Source organism: Lepus europaeus, chromosome 9 (genome assembly GCF_033115175.1).
Source record: "Lepus europaeus isolate LE1 chromosome 9, mLepTim1.pri, whole genome shotgun sequence".
NCBI classification, from domain to species: Eukaryota; Metazoa; Chordata; class Mammalia; order Lagomorpha; family Leporidae; genus Lepus; species Lepus europaeus.
In genome coordinates, this window is record NC_084835.1 from 14,060,018 (window position 1) to 14,084,557 (window position 24,540).

General features: G+C 56.6%; 1 protein-coding gene across 2 annotated transcripts in view; it reads right to left on the minus strand.

Annotated features, from left to right (window-relative positions):
• Window positions 1-352: 352 nt before the first annotated feature.
• CHCHD6 (coiled-coil-helix-coiled-coil-helix domain containing 6) overlaps window positions 353-24,540 on the minus strand; it is a 248,095-nt gene continuing 223,907 nt past the window's right edge. For both annotated transcript variants that reach the window (XM_062200097.1, XM_062200096.1), the window contains 2 exons: window positions 2,998-3,133; window positions 353-572 (listed from right to left, as the gene is read on the minus strand). In XM_062200097.1, the coding sequence (XP_062056081.1) occupies window positions 567-572; window positions 2,998-3,133 (142 nt within the window). In that variant the 3' untranslated portion in view covers window positions 353-566. The remainder of the gene's footprint in view (window positions 573-2,997; window positions 3,134-24,540) is intronic.

Sequence of the window (24,540 nt, forward strand, 5' to 3'; positions counted from 1 at the left end):
AGTAGCCCCAGCTTGGGACCGCACCGCCCTCCCTGCATCCGGGACTCCAGTCTCTGGCCGGCCCCTCGCTCATCTGTTCTACTTCTGTGTCTGCACACACAGAACCTTCCCCGGGAAGCGGCCTGTCTCCCCCCTGCTCCGTCCCCAACACAGCTGCCTGCCCCTTGGGGCACTGCGTACCTGCTTCCGCTGCAGCAGTGTGACTACAGGTTTCTGGATGTCTCCCCTGCCGGGCCGGGCTCCCCCCAAGGGCAGCAGTCTGTCTCACAGGGCTCTGACTGCCAGTGTCCGACAGCGGGCCGGACACAGAGCAGGCAGCAGGGACTGTCTGCTGGGGAGCAAAAGACTGCAAACAAAGACATCTGCTTTATTTGCTTTCGGACACGAGGACATACTCTGTTTCCTAAGCGCAGGGCAGCCCCAAGCTCAGAGGCATATGTGGGTGTCCCAGCAGGAAATGGCAGGGCACGGCGGCTGTGGCCCAGGGTCTGCGGACTGTGGTCCCACGAGCAGGCCCTTCCTCAGGGCTCCAAGTCACCGCCAGGGCCAGGAGTGATGGCTGCTCCTCAACCCTGCAAGCAGAAGGGGTCAGAGTTCAGTTCCAGCTCTCTGCCTGGAGTTGTCGCAGGTGGCGACATGTCACTGCACTCACTGTGAGTTGGTCTCCCTCGTCGTCCCTTGAGACCTGGTCACACATCTGAGACTTAGAGCCTGGCGGGGGACAGGCCCTCCTTCGACACGCGCCTGCAGTGACAGGAGCTAGCACCATGCCTTCCGCTCCTCTGTGCTCTGGAACCTGCACATCGGGTGCAGGCCTTGGCACGGAACAGTCTCATCCAACAACTCTCAGGATTTCCTAAGCAGCACACAGAGCGCACACTGGCACCCCAGACCCGCACGGTCAGGTCCCTGCTGCGGAAATGCTGTGCGACTCTGTCCGTGGCTCTGAGCTCTGGGCCTGGAGGGCACCGCATGGGTGTCCACGCTGCCTCTGGGAGCTCAGGGCGGTGGCTTGAGCCTTGAGCATGAGACAGCACTGTACCCTTCCCAGCCCCACACCTGGCGGGCTTCATCCCCTGCCACCTGGCTGTTTCTAGAAGCAGGTTCCTCTTAAGGACCCCTCACTCCCCCATCTCTGGCTCTGCCAGGAGCCTTCTGAGGTGGAGGCTAGCAGAGGGCAGTGGGAGCGTGTCTAGTGCGTGTCAGAGCTCAGACACAGGGTGCCCACCCTCGTGCTGGTGCTGGGGCTGAGGGAGCAGGTCAAACTCTCTCACAGAATGCACGCATGCATGCTGCCAACACCTCCCAGGGGGAGCCGGCTGGCCTCTGCTGTGGCCCGTTACTCAGTCTCCAATTCGCTCTTTCATAGTGTGAGGGGTGGGGGCCGGGAAGGAAGAGCTGGGCCTGGCAGGGTCCCAGGGCCTCCCTCAGGCATGCTGGGGCCACCACCACACACCGGGGCTTAACGCTGTCTTCCCTGGTGCAATATACTGCTGAGCTGTGCTTGCGGAAGATGTTCTTGTAGGGGCCTGACGTGGGGGCTCACAACAGCCTCAGACACACAGTCAGAGGGAGAGAGCAAGCACAGGGTCCAGGCCTGGGGAGCTGGGGGCCGGGCTCTGCCAGCAGGACCCAGGGCCTCCCCCTAGTGACAGGTCGGGTGTGTGACGAGCAGGGACTTGGAGCCCCCATCACTTGGGTGGGGGACAGGATCTGTGGGAAGGTTTCCATCTTGCTGAGAAGCACCATGAAGGGCCCATGCCACGGGGTCCCGTCTGCCAGTGCCTGGCTCCCCGCGTGCACGACTGTGGGGACAGCTCACGCCATCTCTGTGCTCCGCTTGAAATCAGGCAAGCAGCTTGCCATGCTCCACGACACAGGAGAAAACCTCTTTTTCTCTTCAGGCACCTGGCCCGTGACCAGCTGCTGCTGGGCACAGCTCTGGCCGCTAAAGGACGGTGAGAGCTGGGGTTGTGCGGGCGCCTTGGCAGGCAGGCATGAGCGGAGCAGGGCGGTAGCCTGAGCTCTCACAAGGCCCCCGGGGACACGGCTCAGTGGGATGGGAGAGGGGCTCCCCGCAGACCCGGCAGGGGGACACGCAGCCTCGCACCACGGCCGCCTTCACCATAGATGCCTAGGACAGCTCCTTTCCTACGTGGGAAAAGGCTTTTCTGTGGGCAAGGAGACCCCATCCTGCGGCCTTCCCTGTGCCTTTTAACACACAAGCCTATGCTCTGGTAGGTCTGAGCTGGGCCCCGGGTGTGAACGCCGCTGCCCCAGGCGGGAGATGTGGCGTCAGGCTGGGAAGGGCCTGGCAGCGCTGGAGTGGCCGGGCTGCATCAGGAGGTACTGCTGCAGTTGGGCCTGGGACACAGGTGCACTTGGCCAGGGAGGGCAGCGCAGCTGGGCACGTGGGAGGCGAGGAGTGGGAGGCCAGAAGCTGGGCCAGCTCCGGGAGTGGCCTCAGGTTTTAGGACAGCCGCAGCCGCTGGCTGAGCCCTGGAGGGCACAGCACCAGGCCTGCTTGCCAGGGAGCCCGGGCCACTGCTCACTTCAGATCTGCGCGGAGGCTGTGCTGTGGGGGCCACGTCCCCTGCTGGTCCTCCCTGCCCTTGCCACAACTCCCCCCTGCACTCTGGGCCTCCTCCACGCTCCCCGGCCCTGGGCGTGAAGAGCTGAGGAGTCAGGGGCACATGTGTGCCCTTAACTAGGTACTGCCCTTGGAGGCGGGGCCTGGCTGCCCAGCACTGCTCCTGGCTCAGCCCAATGGCAAAGCACACAGGGACTGCGTCCCCTGGGCCAGATGTCCAAGGCCCTCATGGGAGCATTGGCATGGGGAGGGGACTGAGGAGACCCTAATCCTAAGGACCCTCCCGTGGCGAATTCTCCAGGTAGAATGTCTGACTATGGCAAACAAGGCTGGCACAGGGGTCTCCCATGCTCCAGGCCCCCCGCGTCTCCAGCGTCCCATGCCCTGGGAGGCAGGCAAGGCCTTACCTTGTGAGCGGCGCTCACGCAGTGCTGGTACGTCTTGACCAGGTCTGAGCACAGCAGTGCCTCGTGCAGGTTGTCACGGTAGCAGCGCAGGATCTGGGCCTGCAGGCTTGAGCACACCGGTTCCACCCTGCGGGGCCTGCGGGAGGAAAAGAGCAGGCAGGCCTGGGGCGCAGGTGCAGGTGAGGCCAGGCCTCTCCCCAGAGGGCAGGGAGGGAAACGACCCACACGCACTCAACAGCGAAGAGCTGGGCACTGGCCATGACCTTGACATCCACCAGGGCCCCTTTAACAACCTCGGAGAGAGACACTGAGCTTTCCGGTTCTAAGCGTGATAGGGAGGTCACAGGTCAAGCCCTGTGCTTGGTGGCTCAGGCTCAGACCCCAGCAGACACTGACTGAACTGGGCAGCGGGCGGGGGTTCCACCCTAGGCTCCTTCCCTGAGGTCTAAGCGCCTGCAGGATGCCAGAAAGGGTGCGGGCGCTGACCTAGCTGGAGGACACTGCGTCCAGGCCCAGGTCCTAGGAAGGCCCTGGCCACACCCAGATCTGGTGTGGAAGGCCCAAGACTGTAACTTTCTGACTTACACACACTCTATTTCATCTCTCACATAAAGATTGTCCTGATTTTAAAATGAATACGTGTGGAACAAGGAAAACTGGGAACCTACAAGAATGAAGAAAAAGGAATTTTAAAAATTTTGACTGTCACTTTTTTATTTTATTTTATTTATCTGAAAGGCAGAGTTATAGAGAGGCAGAGATAGAGAGAGAAGGAAAGGTCTTCCATCGGCTGGTTCACTTCCCAAACGGCCACAACGGCTGGTGCTGCACCAATCTGAATCCAGGAGCCAGGAGCTTCTCCTGGGTCTCCATGCAGAGGCAGGGGCCCAAGTACCTGGGCCATTCTCCCCTGCTTTCCCAGGCCACAGCAAAGAGCCGGATGGGAAGAGGAGCAGCCAGGACTCAAACTGGCGCCCCTATGGGATACCGGCTCTGCAGGTGGAGGCTTAGCCCACTATGCCACAGCGCCGGCCCCAACTGGCACTTTTTAAGAGAGAATCACTGTAGTATGGGGCATTTTACTACTGTATTTTTCTCCTTTACCAAAGTACTTCTAGAACCCAAAGAAAGGGCTGACACTGTGGCGAAGCAGGTTAAAACTCAGGCCTGCAGCACTGGCATCCCATATGGGCTGGTTGGAGTACTGGCTGCTCCACTTCTGATCTGTCTCTCTGCTATGGCCTGGGAAAGCAGTACAAGATGTCCCAAGTCTTTGGGTCCCTGCACCCATGTGGGAGACCTGGAAGAAGATCCTGGTTTCAGACCAGCTCAGCTCTGGCCGTTGTGGCTGTTTGGGGAGTAATCAGTGGATGGAACCCTCTCTCTCTCTCTGTCTCTACCTTTCTCTATAACTCTGTCTTTCAAATAAATAAAATAAATCTTTAAAAAAAAAAAACACAAGAGGGGTTGGCACCATGGCACAGTAGGTTAATCTTCCGCCTGCAGCGCTGGCATCCCATATGGGTGCCGGTTCTACTCCTGGCTGCCCCTCTTTCAATCTGGCTCTCTGCTGGGAAGGCAGTGGAGGATGGCTCAAGTGCTTGGGCCCTGCACCTGCACAGGAGACCAGGAAGAAGCACCTGGCTTCGGATCAGCGCAGTGCTGGCCATTGCAGCCATCTGCGGAGTGAACCAACGGAAGGAAGACCTTTCTCTCTGTCTTTCTCTCACTGTCTGTAACTCTACCTCTCAAATAAATAAATAAATAATTAAAAAAAATACAAGAAAAGCATATGTTCACTTTTAAAAATTATGGAACAAAAACCAATGCTGAAACAAACACTGCAAATGCGGACTGTGCAGGAGTCAGTCACCTTCCCAGCTGCCTTCCAGCCTCACCCTCCACTCCAGTGCTCCCATTCCCCGCTTCTCTCTCACACACGGATTTGCACACTCATGGGCCCAACCGAGTGCTCACACGCTCACTCCCCATGCCTTGTGACAGCCCTGAGCGGCAGGCAAGGTGCCTCCAGCTGCCTGTCCCACAAGGGAGGGAAGCCGACTCCCGAGTGGAGCTCACACGGCTGGCGGGTGCTGGGCAGCCCAGGGTCGTTCACGTGGTGTGGGTCTCGCTGTTTGCACGGCTCTGCTTTCCGAATGGGCTGCCAGGCCAGGTTCAGAGAGGGGCCGCCAGTCCTTCGCCTGGGAGTCTCTCAGCATTCAGCACCACTCACGGAGGAGGGCGTCAAAGGGAGTTACAAAAATGCAGAACACCGTTCCTAGGGCTTCCTAGCCGTAAAAAGGACTGCGATTATGCACGCTCTGCTCCAGACACAGGGACGGGAGACTTGTAGGTCGATCATCGTCCTGCCCCATCTCCATATTTAAAATACCCAGCCATGCAGCAGCTGGGAGATCAGAGCAGCACCATTAGTACTTCAAGATAACTCAACCAAGCCGACTCATCTGTCAGTACAGCGAGCAGCAGATCCTTGGCGTGCAGGACACGAGCTCCTCTGTGCTGAACAGCCCGGCGATGCCGCCCAGGCGCTGTGCCGTGCGGAGGCCGCTGTCTTCACACTCTGTCCCCTGCACGGCCCAGCTCGAGGCAGCGGGAGGAGCAGCCTGTGCTGTCTCACTGGATCGGGCAGAGCGACCCTTCCCTGTGAAAGCTCACTCCCGGCTTTCTCCTTGCCCCACGGGCAGGAGCGGAGTCACCCGCCAGCCCCAAAACAACCCCACAGAAAGATCTGTCCTTGGGGGAGGAGCGAGATGGTTTATAAACTAGATGGGCAGGAGGGAGGGGGGGTGCTGGGGTGGGGAGTGCCCCAGGCTGTGATTTGTAATGTAAAGCATGTGACAGGGGAGGGGGAACTGGGGAGAGGGGTCAGAGGGAAGAGCTGGGAGGGGCAGGCTGGCTCAATGCTGACCTGGACAAGGCCTTCAATCCTATGCCTTTCCAGTCCCTGAGGTCACCAATCTGATTCATATCTACACTGAACGGAACAAGTCTTAAAGAGTCTTCTTTTGCATACATACATACATACATATCTATCTAATCTTCCCTTTTATGTGAAAGGTAGAAAGACAGCAAGACAGAGACAGACAGACAGACAGAGAGATCTGGCAGCCACTCACTGGTTCATTTCCCAATGCCCACAACAGCCAGGCAGAAGCTGGGAGCAGGAACATCTTCTGAGTCTCTGGGGGGGCGGGGGGGGGGAGGCAAGGGCCCAAGCACCAGAAGCCATCATTTGCTGCCTCCCAGGATGTACATGAGCAGGAAGCTAGATCAGAGGCTGAGGATGTGAGACTTGAACCAGTGACTCAGATGTGAGACGAAGACCCCAAGTGGTGACGTAAGCAGTGCGTCAAGCACTGGCCCGAGCCTTATGTCATAAGGAGGACAGTGTGCTCTTTTCTCTGCAGATTCTCTGTCCTTCCTCACGTGCAAGATCGGATGAGCCCTCTCCTCTCCGACCTCTGCAGGCCCCCTTTGCTGGTTTCCACTGTGAGGGCTGTGGGCCATGGGTATGTCTAGCTGTGGCCTTGGGAAGCTGCTTTGCCCCTGGAGGCCAGCTGCCCCACACAGCATCTTGTCTCAGGGGGTCCTTGACCGTGACTGCCTTGGTCCCCATGGCTCTGATGTTCCCTCTGGGAGCACCCTGAAGTCAGACTCGACCTTGGCTCTCTGCCCTCCACCCTAGGCCGTGCACTGTGGGAAGTCATAGTGCATTGTCCTACCAGCCTGCGGTGCGGCGCCTTGGGGACACTGCCAGGCTCCCTGGGCCTCTCTTGTCACTCCCAGTGCTGTCCTTCTGCTCCGACCTCTCCTCTGTGGCTCTTTCCCACATGCTGGCCCCATAGTGCCTGAGCCCCTTATCACGGGGCCTCTGAGCAGGACTCAGGGCTGGATCATAGTGGTGGTGGCCACAGGCACGCAGCAGACACTGGGTGGGAGGGAGAGGCTCGGGGAAGCTCCAGGTTCAGTCTAGCTGAGTAGTACTGAGCATGGAAAACATGTCCTGGGAGGCGTGGGTGGAGGCAGAGCAGCACAGGCCTGACCCTCGGCCTCACTCCCTGTGACGGACGACAGAGACGTGGACACTTATTCTGCAAGACTGTATGTGAGCAGAACAGTGGCTTGGTAACCTGTCCCTCTCCCCACAGCCAAGCAGGAGCTCTGTCCTCTCTGGCTGCTCCCCCTGTGGTCTTGGGGCCCCGGGCTGGCCCCCTGTGAGACTGGAGGGCAAACTTCAGAGAACGCCCAGCAGACTCGGTCCAGCAGAAACTGGGCCGTGGTGAAATCCATCCCTTGCACAGCACTGTCACCTCGGGGACTGCGGAGGCCTCTCCTCTGGGGTTTATCAGGAACAATACGAGGAGACAGAATGGTCAGCAAATGTCAACTGGAAGAAATTTCACCCATCTGTCCCCAAAGAGGTGCTGAATGGGCTAAGACAGGGAGAGGAGAGCGGATGAAATGGAGGCTTTCTCTGAAGCCCGGTGGGGCCAGGCCTGGGGGCAAACCATTCAGGAAAGGAGGTGCAACGGATCTCAGCTCACCCCACCAGCCCTGGGCCACCGCCACCCTGTTCTGCGATACTTACACAATAGCGCAAAGTGTTACAAACGTGGGAACAGGCGTTGCTCAAGTGCACAAAGAAAGGGATTCACAGTGTGGGGTGAGCTCTCCGGAGACAGAAGCAAGTCCTAGACCTGACCTGGGGGGGCACCCACTGCAGCAAGGACGCCCTTTCTAGGAGCGTGGCTCTGAAGGGGCTTGCTCTACCCAAGTCAGCGGGGGCTCTCAAAAGGCAACGCTGGGGAAGCCGTCCGCCCTCACTGGCGCTCACCTCCCTCACCTTCACCATGGGGAGGGCAACACCACCTGCCCCAGAGGTTGAAGACCAGTTGCAGGCAGGTGTGAAAGTGCCAACGTGAGGTGCGGCTCCTGTTGACAACTGCCATATGTCGGAAACCGAAGCAGGGCCAGGACTCAGGGTGGGGAGGGGGGCACCTGAGGGAGCCCGGGGTCCTGGCACTGCTTGGTGGGTAAGGGCTGAGACAGGCAGCACTGGGGGATGGAACACTCCAGATGTCGGGCCTGGCAGGGCGGGCTTCCTTCAACACGTCATTCAAGGCCCGGTTCAGACCTCGGCCCACCCAGCAGTGCTCCCTCCCCAGGCATCTTAAGGCAGTCACTTATGCGCACAATCCCTTCACGAAGGAGCCAGCAGACACCGAGGGTGGGGTGTCCTAGGCCCAGCAGAAAGAACACATGTTTTGGGTCACAGACCCTGGGGAAGGCTCTGGTTTTGCTACTTCTCGCTCTGTGGTCAGCAGGTCAGGCCTGGAGGAGGGACCTGGCCTGCAGAGCTGTCAGAAGATTCACGCGCCCGAGACAGCCCCAAGCGTCATGGGCACTGTCTTCCCCCAGCCCTCGGGGCTGTGAGGGCCATGGATAGGGTGGTGAGTCCCTGTGCCCAGTGACAGAGGGCCACCGGACTCCTGGCCACTCGGGCCACAGGCTCAGCTTTGTGGCAACTCCAGCTCGGTGCTGGCACCCACACAGCCCCCTCCTATTGACCTGTCACTCCTCTGCCTTCACTTTTCCACTTGCTCCAATCAAAACACACCCATTTCTCAAAACACCTAAAAGCATTCAAATCAAATACCATTTGCCTCATCTCTCACTCAGGCCACAGCTGCTTCTCTTTCCCAAAGGGGCTGCCCTGGGCTCCCCTTTCACCCATTCCCCTGGTCCCCAGGCCTGGCCTCATCAAGCTCTTCTTTCTCAAGGCACCCCCGCCTGCCTCACTGCACGGCCAACAGCACCCGTCATCCTGAGGCTCGGAGGCCCTAGCCTCTACGGCCTCGGCTCTCACCGCCTCTGCGGCCCAGTGGCCTGGTTCTCCTCCACTCGCCCTCTGCCTCGGCTCAGGCACACGCTGCATCTGTGGCCCCTGTCTTGTTCCCGGTGTCCAGCTCATGCCACAAGGGAAGCCCAGTAGCACCCACAAGCCCACAGGGACCAGCGGGCCTGGCTCTGAGCCCAGCATCTCCTCCCCTTGTACTTCTTACCTTGCTCAGCTACCTGCACACCTCAGAGCCCCCGACTTCTCCCCACCTACACGCAGTTGCCAAGTTTTGTTTGAGGACAGCTGCTAGTCCATGCCCTCGTCTCTACTGTCATTACAAAAGCCCCTTCAATGGTCCTCCTTATCGCCGGCCCACTGGTAATGTTCTGAGCACAGCATGCAGGCCACAGATTGCTAAAATGCCAAGCCAGGTTTAAAAACTCACTTTTGGCGACCACAGCACCCTGGGATAAGCATATCTCATTTAACCCCAGGAGAACCCTGCAAGGTAGCAGGTGTTCTTTTCATTAATGCAGAAACAATGGCTCAGCAGTCTGCTCAAGGCCACGGCTGGAGAAGCAGGGCCAGGACTCAGCCCCCTCCAGACTGGCTGGCCCACTGTGGCTCCCACAGCCCCCGCCGGCCCCATGCGCCCTTGCACTGGAACCCGTCCTCATTCTGCTGTGCCGTTGGCATCATCTGCTGCTACACTCAATGCTCTCTCTAGGAGGGCAGGTGCTCCGTGCACCACCAGCCTCCCCATGCGCAGCGCGCCGCCCTTCACTGCAGAGCCCAGGGCGGGATGGGGCGCCTCCCTTCTGCTTCTGCTCCTTCTCACCCCCTCCACAGCACTCTTCTCTGACAGTGCAACCTCCCTGGGTCCAGGGCAGTACTTTTACACCCTCATGGGCAGGCACAACAGTGGCTGATGGCACATTTGCCTTTCTGTCTCCATAGAGGGCTTGGACGCTCCTGGGTGGGCTCAGGTTTGTCCTGCGTTCCCCTTGGCTCAGCGCTGGCAGCAGGGCCTGCTTGCTCAGAGGATGTGACCGGATACACCCGAGACTGCCAGGAAGGGCAGTAGGAGGGAAGGAAAATCACTTTTATAAAACAGCGACTGTGCACACGCTTTCCCCCTGCTGAACTGAACCCACACGGCCGCACCTTCAGATAAGGCGGGGTGCCCTCTGCAGCTCCCACCATCTCCCCCGCACTCCCTGCCTGGGGAGCAGGGGCTTGGGCGGCACAACCCAGACTGAGCTGGCACGGTCCCACTCACAGGTCTGGAGCTGAAACTGACCCTCCAGAAGGCCATACAACCGGGCCTCCAACAGCTGTCACCAGTCACCCCCCGAGAAACAGGCCCTCAAAGCCAGGACCTGTCTTTAGCTTTCCTGTGCTACGAGCCCAGACACTCCACATCCGGCTTAAGTTCATGTCTGTCACTTCCAACTGACCATGGTGCCAGGAGAAGACAACCTGGTGGGGTGGCAGGCTCCTGGGGCTCCAGAACTCCCCCCCACACAAAGGTCGGCAGCGTGGAGAGTGTCCCCGGATCCACGCCTGATACGGAGACAGGGTGGCTGTAGACGTGATTACTTGAGTTCACACCAGGATGGGGTGGGCCTGATAATAGCAACAGGAATCCAACTCATATCCTCTTATGAAGAAGACATGAGCATGGAGACAGCCACAGGAGAAGGCCGTGTGCGGGCAGGGGAGACCCTGCAGGGACGCGGCCATGGAGCGCCGAGGGCGGCCAGCGCCACTGGAAGCCGGGGAAAGGCACGCAACACATTCCCCAGAGGCTCCAGAGAGGCTGGGCCCGCAACACCCAGCTTTTGGACTTCGCTTTTGGAATTGTGAGAATAAGTTCCTGCTGTTTAAGGGTACATAGTCTGGGGTACTTTGTTGGGCAGCCCTGGGGACCCCGTAGAGTCAGTCATGCAGAAAAACATCTGGACAGTCCTGCAGAGGCCGGGTGGGGGGCAGTGAGCAGGGGCACAAACACCACCTTCCATGGGGAGCGGCAGGCGCTGTAGCCACTGAGCGCCAGGCTCTGGGCAGGTGTGCGCGTGGCTTTCAGCTCCTCGTCTGTGCACTCCTGCTCCCAGGAAGACTTGCGTGGTGGGAGAGATCTGGGCGAGGCCAGGCTACGAAAAAACAGAGAGCAGGGGGCTTGTTTCTATCTAGGTAAGCAGCATAGGTGGTGGTGAACCCGGGCTCTTTGGAGAGTGTATCTAAGCGGGCCTGTGGGCCTGGCCGTTCCGAGAGCCTACCGTGTGCTGGGTGTTAAGAATATCGCGACAACCTGGCAAACAAGGCATTACTGTTCCGTTCTGCAGATGGGGACAATGAGTCTCAGAGAGGTTAACTTGCCCAACGTCACACAGCAACCAGAGAGGCCCAGGATGGGAAAGCCTGGGTGTTAGCCTGTACAGCCCTTTCTCCCCACACTGTCTCACGTAAGCTCCACTCTGCCTTTGGGAAACTCCAAACGGTTTGGAAAGAGGAAGAGACACCCAGGAGCATCAAGCAGGAAAAAGGAACAGTCTCCCACGCCTCGAGTCACGCAGGCTTCCCGGCAGAGGCAGAAGCTCGTCAGCGCCACGTGGGGAGCACAGGAGGCTCACGGGTGAGGATCTACAGCGGAAGATGAGGAGCAGGTGGGGAGACCTGGCTGCCTGGAGGTGACAGGGACAGGACAGGCAGGGAGGAGAAAGGAAAGGAAAGGAAACCCAGCGAGGCGGGCCTGAGTCAGAACAGGGTCGCTGCCTTCCTGTGCTGGGCACTGCTGCCCAGGCCAGCCAGGCGCTCCCATCACGGCCTCCGGCTCCTGGGCAGGCGGGGACAGCATTGGGTGAACCAACCCAGGGCGTCTTCCTCTCTCCGTCCAGCTGACGCTCACGCCTGAGCGCACCCAGTGCCTGCTCGCATGCGCGCTCCCCAACTCCCTGCGTGCTCTCTTTACTTTATTTAATAAATGGAATCTCATCAACTTATCCTTCTTCTATTATCACTGCTGACATCAATCTGATAATATTGGCCTGGTGTGGAATTGGGCTATTATGTGTCCTCCTGATATTTAATTTCAGAGAAACATCAGCAGGAGGGGGTGCATATGTGGGGCAGGCTTTTTATTACCGGCAGCAGTAAGGAGATTCCAAGTGAATCAGACATTCATCTTCGTCAGGGCCCATCCCTGTTCAGGGAGGCTCCTGCCTTCACCGTGGCTGGGGCTGAGCTGCCGCTGAGTCCAGCTGGTCACTCAGGACTTGGATAGCGGGCCGTTATCAACAGTGCACCCCTCAGCCTGGGCAAGGGGACGCCAGAGAGCCCGCCTCCGACCCACTGGCCTCATGGGATCATGGTCAGTTGCTGGAGGCTGGCCTCCACCGGCCCCATCCCTCAGGCAGGAGAGATCAGGGACTGGCCTGGGCTTGGGACAGCTCTGTGCACCCAAGAGGACAGGAGATGAGAACAGGCCCCTGGCCTTTGCCTCTCAGTCTGTGCAGGAGAGGCTGCCCGTGGCAGGAGTCCCTGCGCCCATTCCTTCCCACGCACCCCCACAGGGCCACACCCCCACGCCCCCAGGACTGGGGAAGGGCCGCCCACCTCTGTTCCTTGGTGGGGATACATAGGGAAGGACACACCTGTCATCCTGGGAGGCGCCCACTCACCAGATGCAGGACAGGGCTCCTGTCCTGGCACTTTCCAGCCTTTGGCGATGGGGAAGGCAGGAGTAATGTTGAAATGGTCGTTGGCATTTGACAGTGAAGATACTAAGACTGCCTGTGGTGGACGAGCTTGCTGGTACTGCTTCTGCCAGGGAGACCTGCCGTGGCGGTCCCTCACAGCTGTGGCCACTGAGGCCTGCTGGAGGTTCTCAGGTACTTAGACGGCGGACGCCCCAGCGCCAGCCCTCGACCCGGCAACTGACCTGGTCTCCCACACTCCGCCCCATCTCTCACTGGGGCCTTGCTGTCTCTACCTGCACCATCTCCGTCAGTTCCCAGCTGATGGGTGCCCGCCCCCCAGCCCCGCTCTCTACTGACCCCAACTCCAGGGAGCTTCCTGATATGGGATGCCCGCTCTGGGCCCTGGGCCCTACGGTCCCCACCTAGAGAGCTCCTAGAATCCGCGGCCTGGCCGGCTCTACCCAAATCCACCTGACAACTACCAGGCTTCCCTGTGAGCCCAGAGTCCGCTCGGGAGAGCCCGGTGCATGGCTGCCCTCCCGCCGGCCCCTGCTGCAGAGGCTCCTCTCTCAAAGCCTTTCCATGGGGAAGCCCTGCTGTGTGGGCCTACAGCCCACTCTGTGACTGCTTAGGGTAAGTCAGTGGGACTTACCTCCTTTAAGTGACAACAATTTCCTACAAGCCTCATGCCCTGGGGACTGCTCTGAGGAGGAGCCCTCTCATAGCCCACCTGCCGACAAGGCGCAGGGGCAGGGCCAGCTCCCCAGCGGGGCCTCCAGGCCCTCCCACGCCACAGCCCTGAGAGGCTGCCGTCTCCTGACTGGAAACCCCGGGGAAGTCACTTTCCAGGGGATACCAAACCACACGGAGGCCTCGACACCTCTCAGTTTCCACATGTGCAACCGTCCTCAAAGCCAGAGCGACCAGAAGACCGTGGGAGGCAGCAGAGGAACTGTCCTATGTCAGGGCCTGGGACTTCTCTGTGGGAAGAGCGCGCTGGGTCTGACATGACCAGAAAGCAGTGGCCCTGCCGTCGCTGGTAGCCAACCCCTGTGACCAAGGCTGACTGCTGACAATGCTACTGAGGCCGGTTCCCTGAGCTGCAGGGACAGGGGTCGGTGGTCAGTGCCACTGATCGCCAGAAAATGAGTGATCATAGCCACTGAAAGAGATGGTGGTCATCTCCATCGGCCACCAAGATGTCCCTGGGCCTGGGATGGTTAATTGGTTTAAGCAAAAAGACTCTCCATCTAGTGACAAAGGAGTTGACTGGATTCAACACAATGGGAAACATTCAACAGTCACAAGCCTGCCCCCAGTTTCCAGAGCTGAGCCTCTTCCCAGAGAATTCTAGGTTACAGCGAGAGCAAGTGACACGGGACACGGCGGAGTGCGGAGAAGGCATGTGCTTTGGTGGCGGGTGGGCACCCATACAAGGACCCACAGTGGCTCCCAGGGGCTCTTGAGAAGGACCCGCTTCGGGGATGGGCGTGGACAGCCAACAGAGCATCTCAGAGATCTGTGAGAATTCCAGCAGCTTCTGCACAGGCTTCTGAGAAACATCAGGCTGACATCTCCAGGTCAGAACTTCATCTACAGCAGTGGCTCCCCTCAACCCTGAGCGGCTGCTCCTGCTTCTTTTTTTTTTTAAGATTTATTTATTTACTTATATGGGGGGGGGAGGGAGAGGGGGGGAAGGGAGAGGGAGAGGGAGAGGGAGAGAGAGAGAGATCTTCCATCCACTGACTCCCAAATGGCTGTGACAGCTGGGCTGGTCCAGGATGAAGCCAGGAAGCAGGAATCCAGGTCTCCCACATGGGTGGCAGGGGCCCAAGTACCTGGGCCATCCTCTGCTGTCATGCACGACACATTTGCAGGGAGCTGGATTGCAAGTGGAGCAGCCAGGACTCAAACCAGCACCCATATGGGATGTTGGCATTGCAGCTGGCAGAAAGCTCACTGTGCCACAACGCTGGCCCCGCAGAGTGGCTTCTGTTTCCCGATCCAGCAGGAAATGGCATCAACCCCTTTCTTCAGGCCCCGGACTCTCAGCCCTCTCCATCACTGTTGTTGTCTATCCTTGCTGGCTGCGCTTGGGCACCTGCCCAGCTACACTACTGTCCCGGTACTATTTTTCTCATAGTTCTTGCCTTCACGTGACTTTGCCCCTCTGTTCATCCACCCATCCTTGTCCATACTCCAGTGATTACTGGAGCCAGGCTCAGTAAGGGGCAGTGGAGGACCTCAGGTGAACAAAACCCGGCCCCAGCCTCAGCACCTGCCTGGAGCCTCTGACATGGGGGAGGGAGTGGTAAGAGCCTGATCGAGCATCCACACACATGCATGTGGGATTATGAACCGCAGTGGGTGCAGTGGAAGGAAGGCATCCAGCTCCCTGACAGGCCTGGCCCCAGGGCTGCCCCACAGAGGAGACTACAGGACAAAGAGCTTCCTGGGGCCCACAAAATGGAGGCTGGAATCCTGTGTCTGGCTCCTCGTCTCCCAGGAATCTGGCCTCACGTCTCTGTTTCTGCTGCCCCGATTCAGACTCCTACGGGTCTCCCACACGTCAGCCCTGGTTTCCTAAGGCTCCCCTGCCTGTTCTAGTCCACTCGCCACTCCGCCAGCAGCAGGACTACAGGGTGATGGGGTTCTAAGAGCCCGCGCTGGCGTTCCTCGGCCACCCATGGCCCCTACTGGAGGATGTAGCGCTCTTCAAACTGACCCCATTTCCATCTTCTGAAAGCCCCCGGTCCCGCACCCAGACCGAGGTGCTGCTGTGCTGGGAGTGGCAATTCTACAAGTCAGGCCAGCAGCCACGCCGGCCAGGAGCCTGCATGTGAGCTCTGCTGCAGGAGAAGCTCTCGCGGGCCATTCTCTGCCTCTACTCTGCCTACAAACGGCTCTGGTGGCTCATTTGTCCCCAGCCTTGCTAGTGCTGCACACAGGTTAAACAGGTGAGTGGTGAGAAAAGCACCCCAGGCCGTCCTCTGAACACGCCCTGTGCTTTCCTGGGTCTGCACCTTGGCTCCCATTCTTTCTTCTCTGGAACATTCTCTCCGCCCTCTGCCCACCCTCCAAGACAGCACAGAAGCCCATACACGCTTCTGCAGGGATCCTGGCCCAGCAGTTCGTTCCCACTTTGCACAGGTGGTCCCATGTGAGCATGCTGCCAGCCCCATGCCTCTCCTGTCCATTCACCCTGGAGGAGGCACTACCAACTCAGGGCTCTGTGGCCCTCCCTGGCCTGCTCACCTGTGACGGGGGGCCGGGGGGGCCATGCCCTGACCACCACCCATCAGAGCACCAAGCACGCTGCAGGCCAGTCATGGGAAAGCCATCTCCCTATTAGAGAGGAGTGCCCGGAAGGCAGGAGCCAGTGTACTTACTCCCCCCGTTTCCACAAGTCTGCACAGAATACTGAGTAGGGAACAGATAGTCCACAAATTCAAGTAGGGCACCAGTAATTGAGTCACCAGGGCTCTACCTTCTCACAGCTTCTAGGGGGAAGAGACTCTGTCCCACTAGTGCCTTGGATATTGGTGAGGTCTGGCCTGGGGATTGGTAACCTGGCAGGCCCAGTGCTGGGCCAAGCACCCAGCCCACATTAAATGGTGTCTGTCCTGGGCCATACTGCGCCCCACCTCCCTACCTTCTCACCTTTCCTGCTCCCAAACACAGCTCCTCTTGCTAGCCTGCCCCCCAGCCCATCCTGATCCAGGCCATCTTCCCTCACCGCTGCCATCCGTGACTCATTTGTACTCCCTGCAGTCAGGGAAAGCCTCATGAGGGCTGGAGTCCCGTGGGTGGCACCTGCCGGATTCTGGGAGACCTCAAAGGCAGCCAGGCGCTCCATGTGGACTGCTGATGGAGGAGTCAAGGTGCCTGTTTAGGGGCTGGGCTGAAGCACACACTGTCCTTCCCGCTGGGCGAGGCTGTGGCCACTTTTAGCCAGCAGCAAAACTAGTGCGACCATCCGGGCTGCGCCTAGCCCCTAACCTAGGCACGAGAATGCTGGCACTGTCCCCTTGCATCAGCCACCTGAGTACAAGGAGGTGTGCTGTGCTCCGGTGAGGAGGCTGTCACTTACACGACACAGCACAGGGAGGGAAGAACTGGATCCAGACCATTCAGGAGTTGTGGTGCTGCCTTAACGCGGGGCCTGGGTTAGAGGGCCAGCCACACCTGCTCCTCTCTGGGGGCCTCCCCTGCAGGTGCCCCCTCAACTTATCCCTGACCCATTTCTCACCTCGGACTTCCTGGAGCCTCTCTGTGCAATAAAACTCAAATCTGAGCCCCCACGCCCAAGACGCCCCAGTATGCTTCCGGGGTCCTCCCTGCCATCAACCCCTCCATGCCCAGACAATGGGGCCTGTACCTCAGGGCACTCTGGGCTCCATCCCCAGCCTCGTCCTCACATCCAGCCTGGACAGGCCACATCCCACCCCGGCACCACCTGGGAGGCTCCTCCTCCCTACGCTCAAGTCTGTCTGCCAAGGCGAGGCTGTGCCATCGCTCTTCCCAGGCATCCCGCTAGACAGGAACCCCACAGGACCCCACCAGACCTCGGGGTAAATGGTAACTCTCTAATCTTATCTCCTTCACCCAGCCTCACTGTTTTTTTAAGGAAGTCCAACTTATCAGTTCTTTTCATGAATCTTATTTTTTGGTGTTCTATCTAAAAAGTCATCCCCAAACGCAAGGTCAACGAGATTTTTCTACTATGTTATCATCTGGGAGCTTTACAGGTTTATGTTTTACATTTGGGCTCCATGTTGAGTTAATTTTTGTGATGCTCACTGTTTTTTAAATTGCAGCAACGCTTTATCAGCTGACATCTCACACGCAATCTCAATGAATAAACAGATCAGAGCAAATCCTCTGCCTCTCTCCGAGCTCTGCCCTGAGCACATTTAGAAACTGTAGCTCGTGGAAAGCCAAGGCTGATGCTGGCTCTGCTGAAGGGGAGCCCCCCGCTGCTGGGCCTGTGTTACAGGATGGCAGAAGGACAACAGCCCCAGCCCCCCATCCCGTGTGAGTCATACCAGAGGAGGCAAGGGAGTCTTCCGGGACCCCAGCTTTCCCTGGCCCTCAGATGTCAGCCAGGGCACGAGGAGGACTGCTGGCCATGCATTCTTAGTGCAGAAAGCACCCAGAATGTTGGCCTCATCCTCTCCTGCCACACCTTGGCATTGAACCAGAACTGGCTTCCCTTAGCACAATCGCAGGGTCAGCTGCCGGCTACGGGGCCGAGCCCAGCAAGGCGGAGGGATGGAGCCACATTCCACAGCAGTACAATGGGGAGAGTCGGGCTTGGCCTCCCTTTCCTAACTCCTGTCCACCGGAAGCTGCTAAAGGACTCTGAGGTGTTTTCAGAAAGCAAATGATGGAAGTCTTTCTATCAGCCTGCCCTGGTAAGGAAGGGGAGCCCGAGGAGGCAGTCGCAGTGGCTTGAGGGGTTGTAGAGCTGGCAGTGGCTGTGACATTGTTCACACCGAGCATAAAAGTTCATGGATTGAGCTTATGTTGAAAGGAACAGGGGCCAGGTCTCCCACTCTGAGAAGGGATTTCTAAATATATGGAAAAGGAAAGGCTACAAAGGACCCTTGGCTATTGGTCCTGCAAGTGTCAGTATGAACTTGGGCATTTTTAAATGCACACAGATGTGGAAATCCTTATGGGCACAGGCACCGTGTGTATACCGACATTACATGTCCATGTCTAATCATGGCGTGTATTTTCTACCCCGCCCACAAGCAATGACACCTCAGCAGCAATGAGGACACGCAGAGACCTGACCTTGGTTTCTAAAACCACTCTGCAATGGAAGAATAGGGCTCCTTGGAGAAATGGCTGATTCCACGACTGGGACAGAGAAAGAACGAGATGACCCTGGAGCAGCCTGTGCCACGAGGTACAGACGTGCCCAGGGAATGAACAGGCAGCTGAAAGCACAGAGGAGCCTGAAGCGCCGAATCTGGGACATTCTGAATATCAAACTAAGTGACGGTTCCCATTCCAACCCAGTGAATAAATGTGATACCCGAGTCCTCACCGACATAGCCCAATAAACGAATAGAAAGCCACATGGAGAAGAAGTACAATTCCTCCTTTGGTAGCATCTCCGTTCTCAAGTGTAGGAGGAACGCTGGACATGAATGACCACCCTATGATGACCATCGCAGGGACTGACTCTGGTGAGACTTGTCCACGGACGTCAAGCTGATGGGCGGAGGTCTGAGCGGGTAATGCAGGAGCCTCTCCCTACAGCACACTAACCAGACGCCGAAGGAACGTGAGCACTTCGCAGCCGAGAGACCAAGGCTAGGTCAACACTGCCAGTGGGAGGTGGAGTGAGCTCCTGAGCCTCCCGCTGGGACGTACTGGGAAGAGCGCAGCCCCGGTTGGGGTTCTTCCTGCCAGACACACACAGCTTGAGCCTGGTCGTGAGGAAACGTGAGGTGGAGGCCGGGCGAGGGCCACCCTACAGAGCAAAAGCCCATGCTTTCCTGAAGACTCAGGGTCATGAGGACAAGAGACTCGGGACATGACCGAGACGCATGACAACTAACAGCAGAGCAGATCTCTTAGGGACCAGAAAGGGAAAAAAGATGCTGTTGGGGGAGCAGACAAAACGCCGTGTGTGGGCTGATGGCCTTGTTGAGTCAGTGTTGGTTTCCTACTTGGAAGGGAAAATAGCAGACGCTGGGCTGGGTGCTTCACACGAGTTCCTGCTCCCATTCTGTGCAGGCGTGTGCCTGGGCTCTGAACACAGGGTGATGTCACCAGACAGAAACAGGAAGGGGTCTGGGATTTTTCTTTAAAACTTTCTTTATATTTTTCTGTGTTGTAGTTTTACTAAAATAATATTCATATATCCTATTTATAACGAGAAAACTGTAATTCTGAAAAACGCTGAAGAGGTATATACATATTCAAATGAATATTTTGGATCGCTCATCATTTTTAGATGCTGCAGTCCACGGCAAATCGACCAATGTGTGAATGACAAGTCTACATACTACTAGGTGTAAAGTACTGAGCACAGTATCTCGATAGACTTGAAAGGTCCACTTCTTAAAGTTACTGCACACACACAGCGTCTGCCAGGAATTTTAGAAAGCAGAGGGATGCATGGAATGCAGAATAAAGTAGTACTTGCGCAAGAAATATATGTTGAATTATAAGGGGCAAATACAGGATGCACTTATCTCTGAAATTCAAGAGAGAGAGTTCCAAATCGATTTGCTCAGAGTCAATTGAGTGTGTGGAAATTCTGGCATCTTTGTTAAAAGAGCAGTCGTGTTATTTTGGCATCCTCATCTTGTTCCATCACTGCCAGGTATGTGAGAGATAAAATTCCTGCTTTCCACATTGTCACAAGTCACAGCTGTCACGAGCCAGCGGTCTCATGGCAGGAAGCCACTCCAAGGCATTCTTCTTTCCTCCGGGCGTATCGTGCTCCCCCACGCCCCGTACTCATGCATGCGTGTGCACACACACAGGCACATGCATACATTGACAGAGACAGGCTAGAACAACAGTCTTTCTGAAACCAGCATGAAATCAGACACAGACAAATATAATGTCCTGAAGTCAGACACAGCAAACATAATGTCCTCTACTTGAGCTTGAAAATGATCCACTCAGGGGAAGGCGCTGGGGCACAGTGTGTTGGATTACCACCCGGGATGCCTGCATCACATCTCAGAGTCCTGGCTGCTCTGCTTCCAATTTAGCTTCCTGCTAATGTGCCTGGGAAGCAGCAGATGACGGCTCAAGTGCCAGGGTCCCTGCTGCACATGTGGGAGACCTCAGTGGAGTTCCAGCTCCTAATTTCAGCCTGGCCCAGTTCTGGCTATTGCAGGCATTTTGTGGAGTGCACTAGTGGATGGACAATTCTCCTTCTCTCTCTACCTTTCAAGTGGATTAAAACAAATATGTAAACATTGAAAAAAATAATCAAGCGCATAAGGATAGGAGAGTTGTAGCCCAACAGACTTAATATACTCCTTTTAGAGTTATCTTCCTAAGACACACATCTGATGCCATTTCAAAGCTCAATTTTGCAGCTTCCCAAGGCATCAAAATAAAACCCAACCCCCTGGTACTCAAAATTCTCCCATTTGCTCCTGTCCTGGCTGTGTTCCCCAGCCACACCTCCTCTGCATGGGAGCCTCTGGAAACAGTAGATTAGACGCCGACTCTCCTGTTCATTAGCTCTATGACTTTGGGCAAGCCCATTCACTTTGCTGTCTCCCAATTTTATTGTCTATAAAGTAGGCATAATAAGTAGAATAATAGATTCAAAGCACCTCACAGTTTGCCTGGACCACAGCACAGGTCTGATACACACAGCTTCTCTTCGTCTCTGTCCAGAGAAATATTGACGGGGCGAGACACTTGCAGGTAACAGCAACAGAGGCCCCCTTAGCCTGGGGATTTATGGGTGAAGCTTCAGGGGATCCCTGCACAGGGATGGCTGGAGGCTACACGGCAGTCAGTCCTGAGGGAGGGGACCCTGAGGAGCCCACAGAGGGGCCAGCAGGGATGACCCTGCCATTTGTGCCTGGCTGGGGTTTCTGACGAAAGCATTCTCACAGCAACATCTCGGTGAGTGGGACTTTATCTCTTATTATGAGAGCCATTTCATTTTAAGGTCTTATTGGCACTGGTCCTTTAATGTGACCGATGGCACAAAAAGCCCTGAAATTTGGAAGCAGAGGCTGGATCCTAACGGTGTCGGCCACAGTAATAAATAACAAGGGCCACCATTTACTGAGTGCCTGTGACGTGCCAGGTGCTCTGTGTATGGCTTTATTCACACTGGCTCGGTGCCCGCCTTCTCTTAGCCCCATTTTACAGAACAGCACACGGTGTCTGGCCCTGCGACTCCCGTGCTGCATGCGCAGGCTGCCGCTGGCTCTGGTGACCGGGACGACGTGGCTGCTGTGCTGAGCACCTTCCCATGCCCCTGGCCCACAGTCACAGCTAATGGCCCCTTGCCAGTTCTCCCTGATGGAAATGGATTCTGGCCTGGACTGGTCTTGTACAAATCAGGAGAGTGAGACTACAGTGACCTGGATAAGAGGATAAGAGGAGCCGTTTCTCGAGATTCCTGGGGTCATGACTTGCTGCTGGCTGTCTGTGCAGCAAGATAATTTGTAGTCTCTCTTCCATGCATTGATTGGGAAGCCCTTGTTTTCTCGGGCGAAAGGCTGAGATCAGACACCCTTAGGATTCCTCACCAGTCCCTAGCCATCCCCACAGTGGCTGAAAGAGTCTTGTAATGCTGTCACCCTACACACATCTTCCGAAACCTTCAAACCTATGTGCATCAAATTCTGCCTAAATTCCTGATTTTTAAAAAGATATTTATTTGAAGGCCGGCGCCGCAGCTCACTAGGCTAATCCTCCGCCTGTGGCGCTGGCACACCAGGTTCTAGTCCCAGTTGGGGCGCCGGATTCTGTCCCGGTTGCTCCTCTTCCAGTCCAGCTCTCTGCTGTGGCCCAGGAAGGCAGTGGAGGATGGCCCAGGTCCTTGGGCCCTGCACCTGCATGGGAGACCAGAAGGAAGTACCTGGCTCCTGGCTTCAGATCAGCGCAGCACACTGGCCACAGCACGCCGGCCGTAGCAGCCATTTGGGGAGTGAACCAACAGAAAATGAAGACCTTTCTCTCTCTCTCTCACTAACTCAGCCTGTCAAAAAAATTTAAAAAAAAATATTTATTTGAAAGACAGAGTAACAGAAAGGGGGTGGGGGAGAGATGTACTATCTACTGGTTCACTCCCAGAATAGCCACATCTGGGGCTTGGGCCAAGCCAAAGCCAGGAGCCTGGAACTCCATCGGGGTCTTTCATGCAGGTGGCAGGGGCCCAAGTACTTGAACCATCTTCCGTATTAGCAGGGAGCTGGATTGGAAGCAGAGCAGCTGGGACTCCAACCAGTGCCCATATGAATACTGGCAGTGCAGGTGGCTTAACCTGCTGCGCCACAACACTGGCCCTGACTTCTGCCTGAATTCTTACCAATATGTGTCTGCTGTCATCAGACTCAGAACGAGAAGCGTAGAGAGCCAGGACCAGGCTTTGCGGCCGACTGTGATGAGGGACTACTGACTCTCAGAACAATCCACGCAGCAACCTCGCGCTCTGAGCGAGGGAGGCAGAGGGCTAAGCCCACAGAGAACCTGCAGGCTATGATTCAACCTTCAGAGCACCACGGCAAGGAAACACACTCAGTTAACACGGGGAGGCCCTGAGGTCACAGCTGACACGGGCATTTTCCCAGGTTGCCCCATCAGACTCCAAAGCTATGTGCTCACCCAGACCAGCAGCATATGGCGTTATCTTTCCTCAGCCTGTTCTGAGACTGGCCACACATGCACCAGGGTCAGCTCCCAACAGCTGCTCACCATTTCGTATCCAATATAAGCCTGCATTTCACTGCCTAGACTGCTTCTCTCTGGTCCTCAGAAGCTCTCCAATCAAGCATGGAGGTTAAGCTAAGAGCTAGCGTAGGCTTTGCTACCACACAGCCAGTAAAGGAAGTGGCTGCACGATGGGGTGGAAATCTCAGTGGCCTGGAGCCAGAGCCCTTGGTTTAGGTCTTTGCTCAACTGCTAACTGGCTCCTGACCTTGGCAAAGGTTCTTATTTCACTACGGCCCCTCATGTTTAAAACCAGAAAGGAGAGGGTGTTCTGTAACAATGCTGCTCCTAGCTCTTCACCTGTGCCATCTGCAGCAAGTGCCTCAGCTTCCAGAACCGTCCAGCAGGGACACAGCCACCCCGTGTCAGGCTTCAGGCAGAATTCGGGGCCAGCGTTGTGGTGCAGCAGGTTAAGCTGGGGATGCCAGGAAGGGAGGAGGCTGGTAAAGGAGGAGGGAAGACAGGGACTAACGTCGCTGTCCAGCAGAAACCAATACAAACCGTATGTCAAATTTCATAATTTCTAGTAGTCACAATAAAAAAAAAATGTTCCCAAGAGGGTGACGGTTGTGGTACAGTGGGTTAAGACACTACTTGGGACACCAGCATCCCATGTTCAAGGGCCAGTTCAAGTCTTGGCTGGTGCACTTCTGATTCAGCTTCCTGCTAATCAACACTTTGGGGGGCAGCAGGTGATGGCTTAAATACCTGGGCTCCTGCCACTCAAGATGGAGTTCTGGGCTTCTGGCTTCAGCCTGGCCCAGCCCTGAATGTTCTAAGCACTGGGGTGTGGAACAGTGATGGATAACATCCACCTCCCCACCCTCTGTCTTTCTCTCTCTTACTCTGTCACTCTTTCAAGTAGATGAAAATACATAAACACCATGCTAATACATACACAGCTATGTGCTATACATACATAAAATACACAGCTCCGTGCTAATGCACCAGGGAAGGTAGCAGAAGATGGCCCAAGCACTCAGGCCCATGCCACCTACATGGGAAAGCTGGATGGAGTTCCAGACTCCTGGCTTCAGCCTGGTCCAGCCCCAGCTGCTGCAGCCATTTGGGGAGTGAACCAGTAGATGGAAGATACTTTTCTCTCTTTCTCTATCACTGTGCCTTTTAAATAAATAAATCTTTAATAAAACCAAGTAAAGTCAATTTAATTTAATTTAATTTAATTTAATTTTTTGACAGGCAGAGTTACACAGTGAGAGAGAGAGAGAGGGACAGAGAGAGATAAAGGTCTTCCTTTTCCGTTGGTTCATCCCCCAAATGGCCGCTATGGCCGGCGTGCTGCGCCGATCTGAAGTCAGGAGCCAGGTGCTTCCTCCTGGTCTCCCATGCAGGTGCAGGGCCCAAGCACCTGGGCCATCCTCCACTGCCCTCCCAGGCCACAGCAGAGAGCTGGACTGGAAGAGGAGCAACCGGGACAGAATCCGGCGCCCCAACCGGGACTAGAACCCAGGGTGCTGGCGCCACAGGTGGAGGATTAGCCTAGTGAGCCGTGGCGCCAGCCAGTAAAGTTAATTTTTTTTTTTTTTTTTGGAC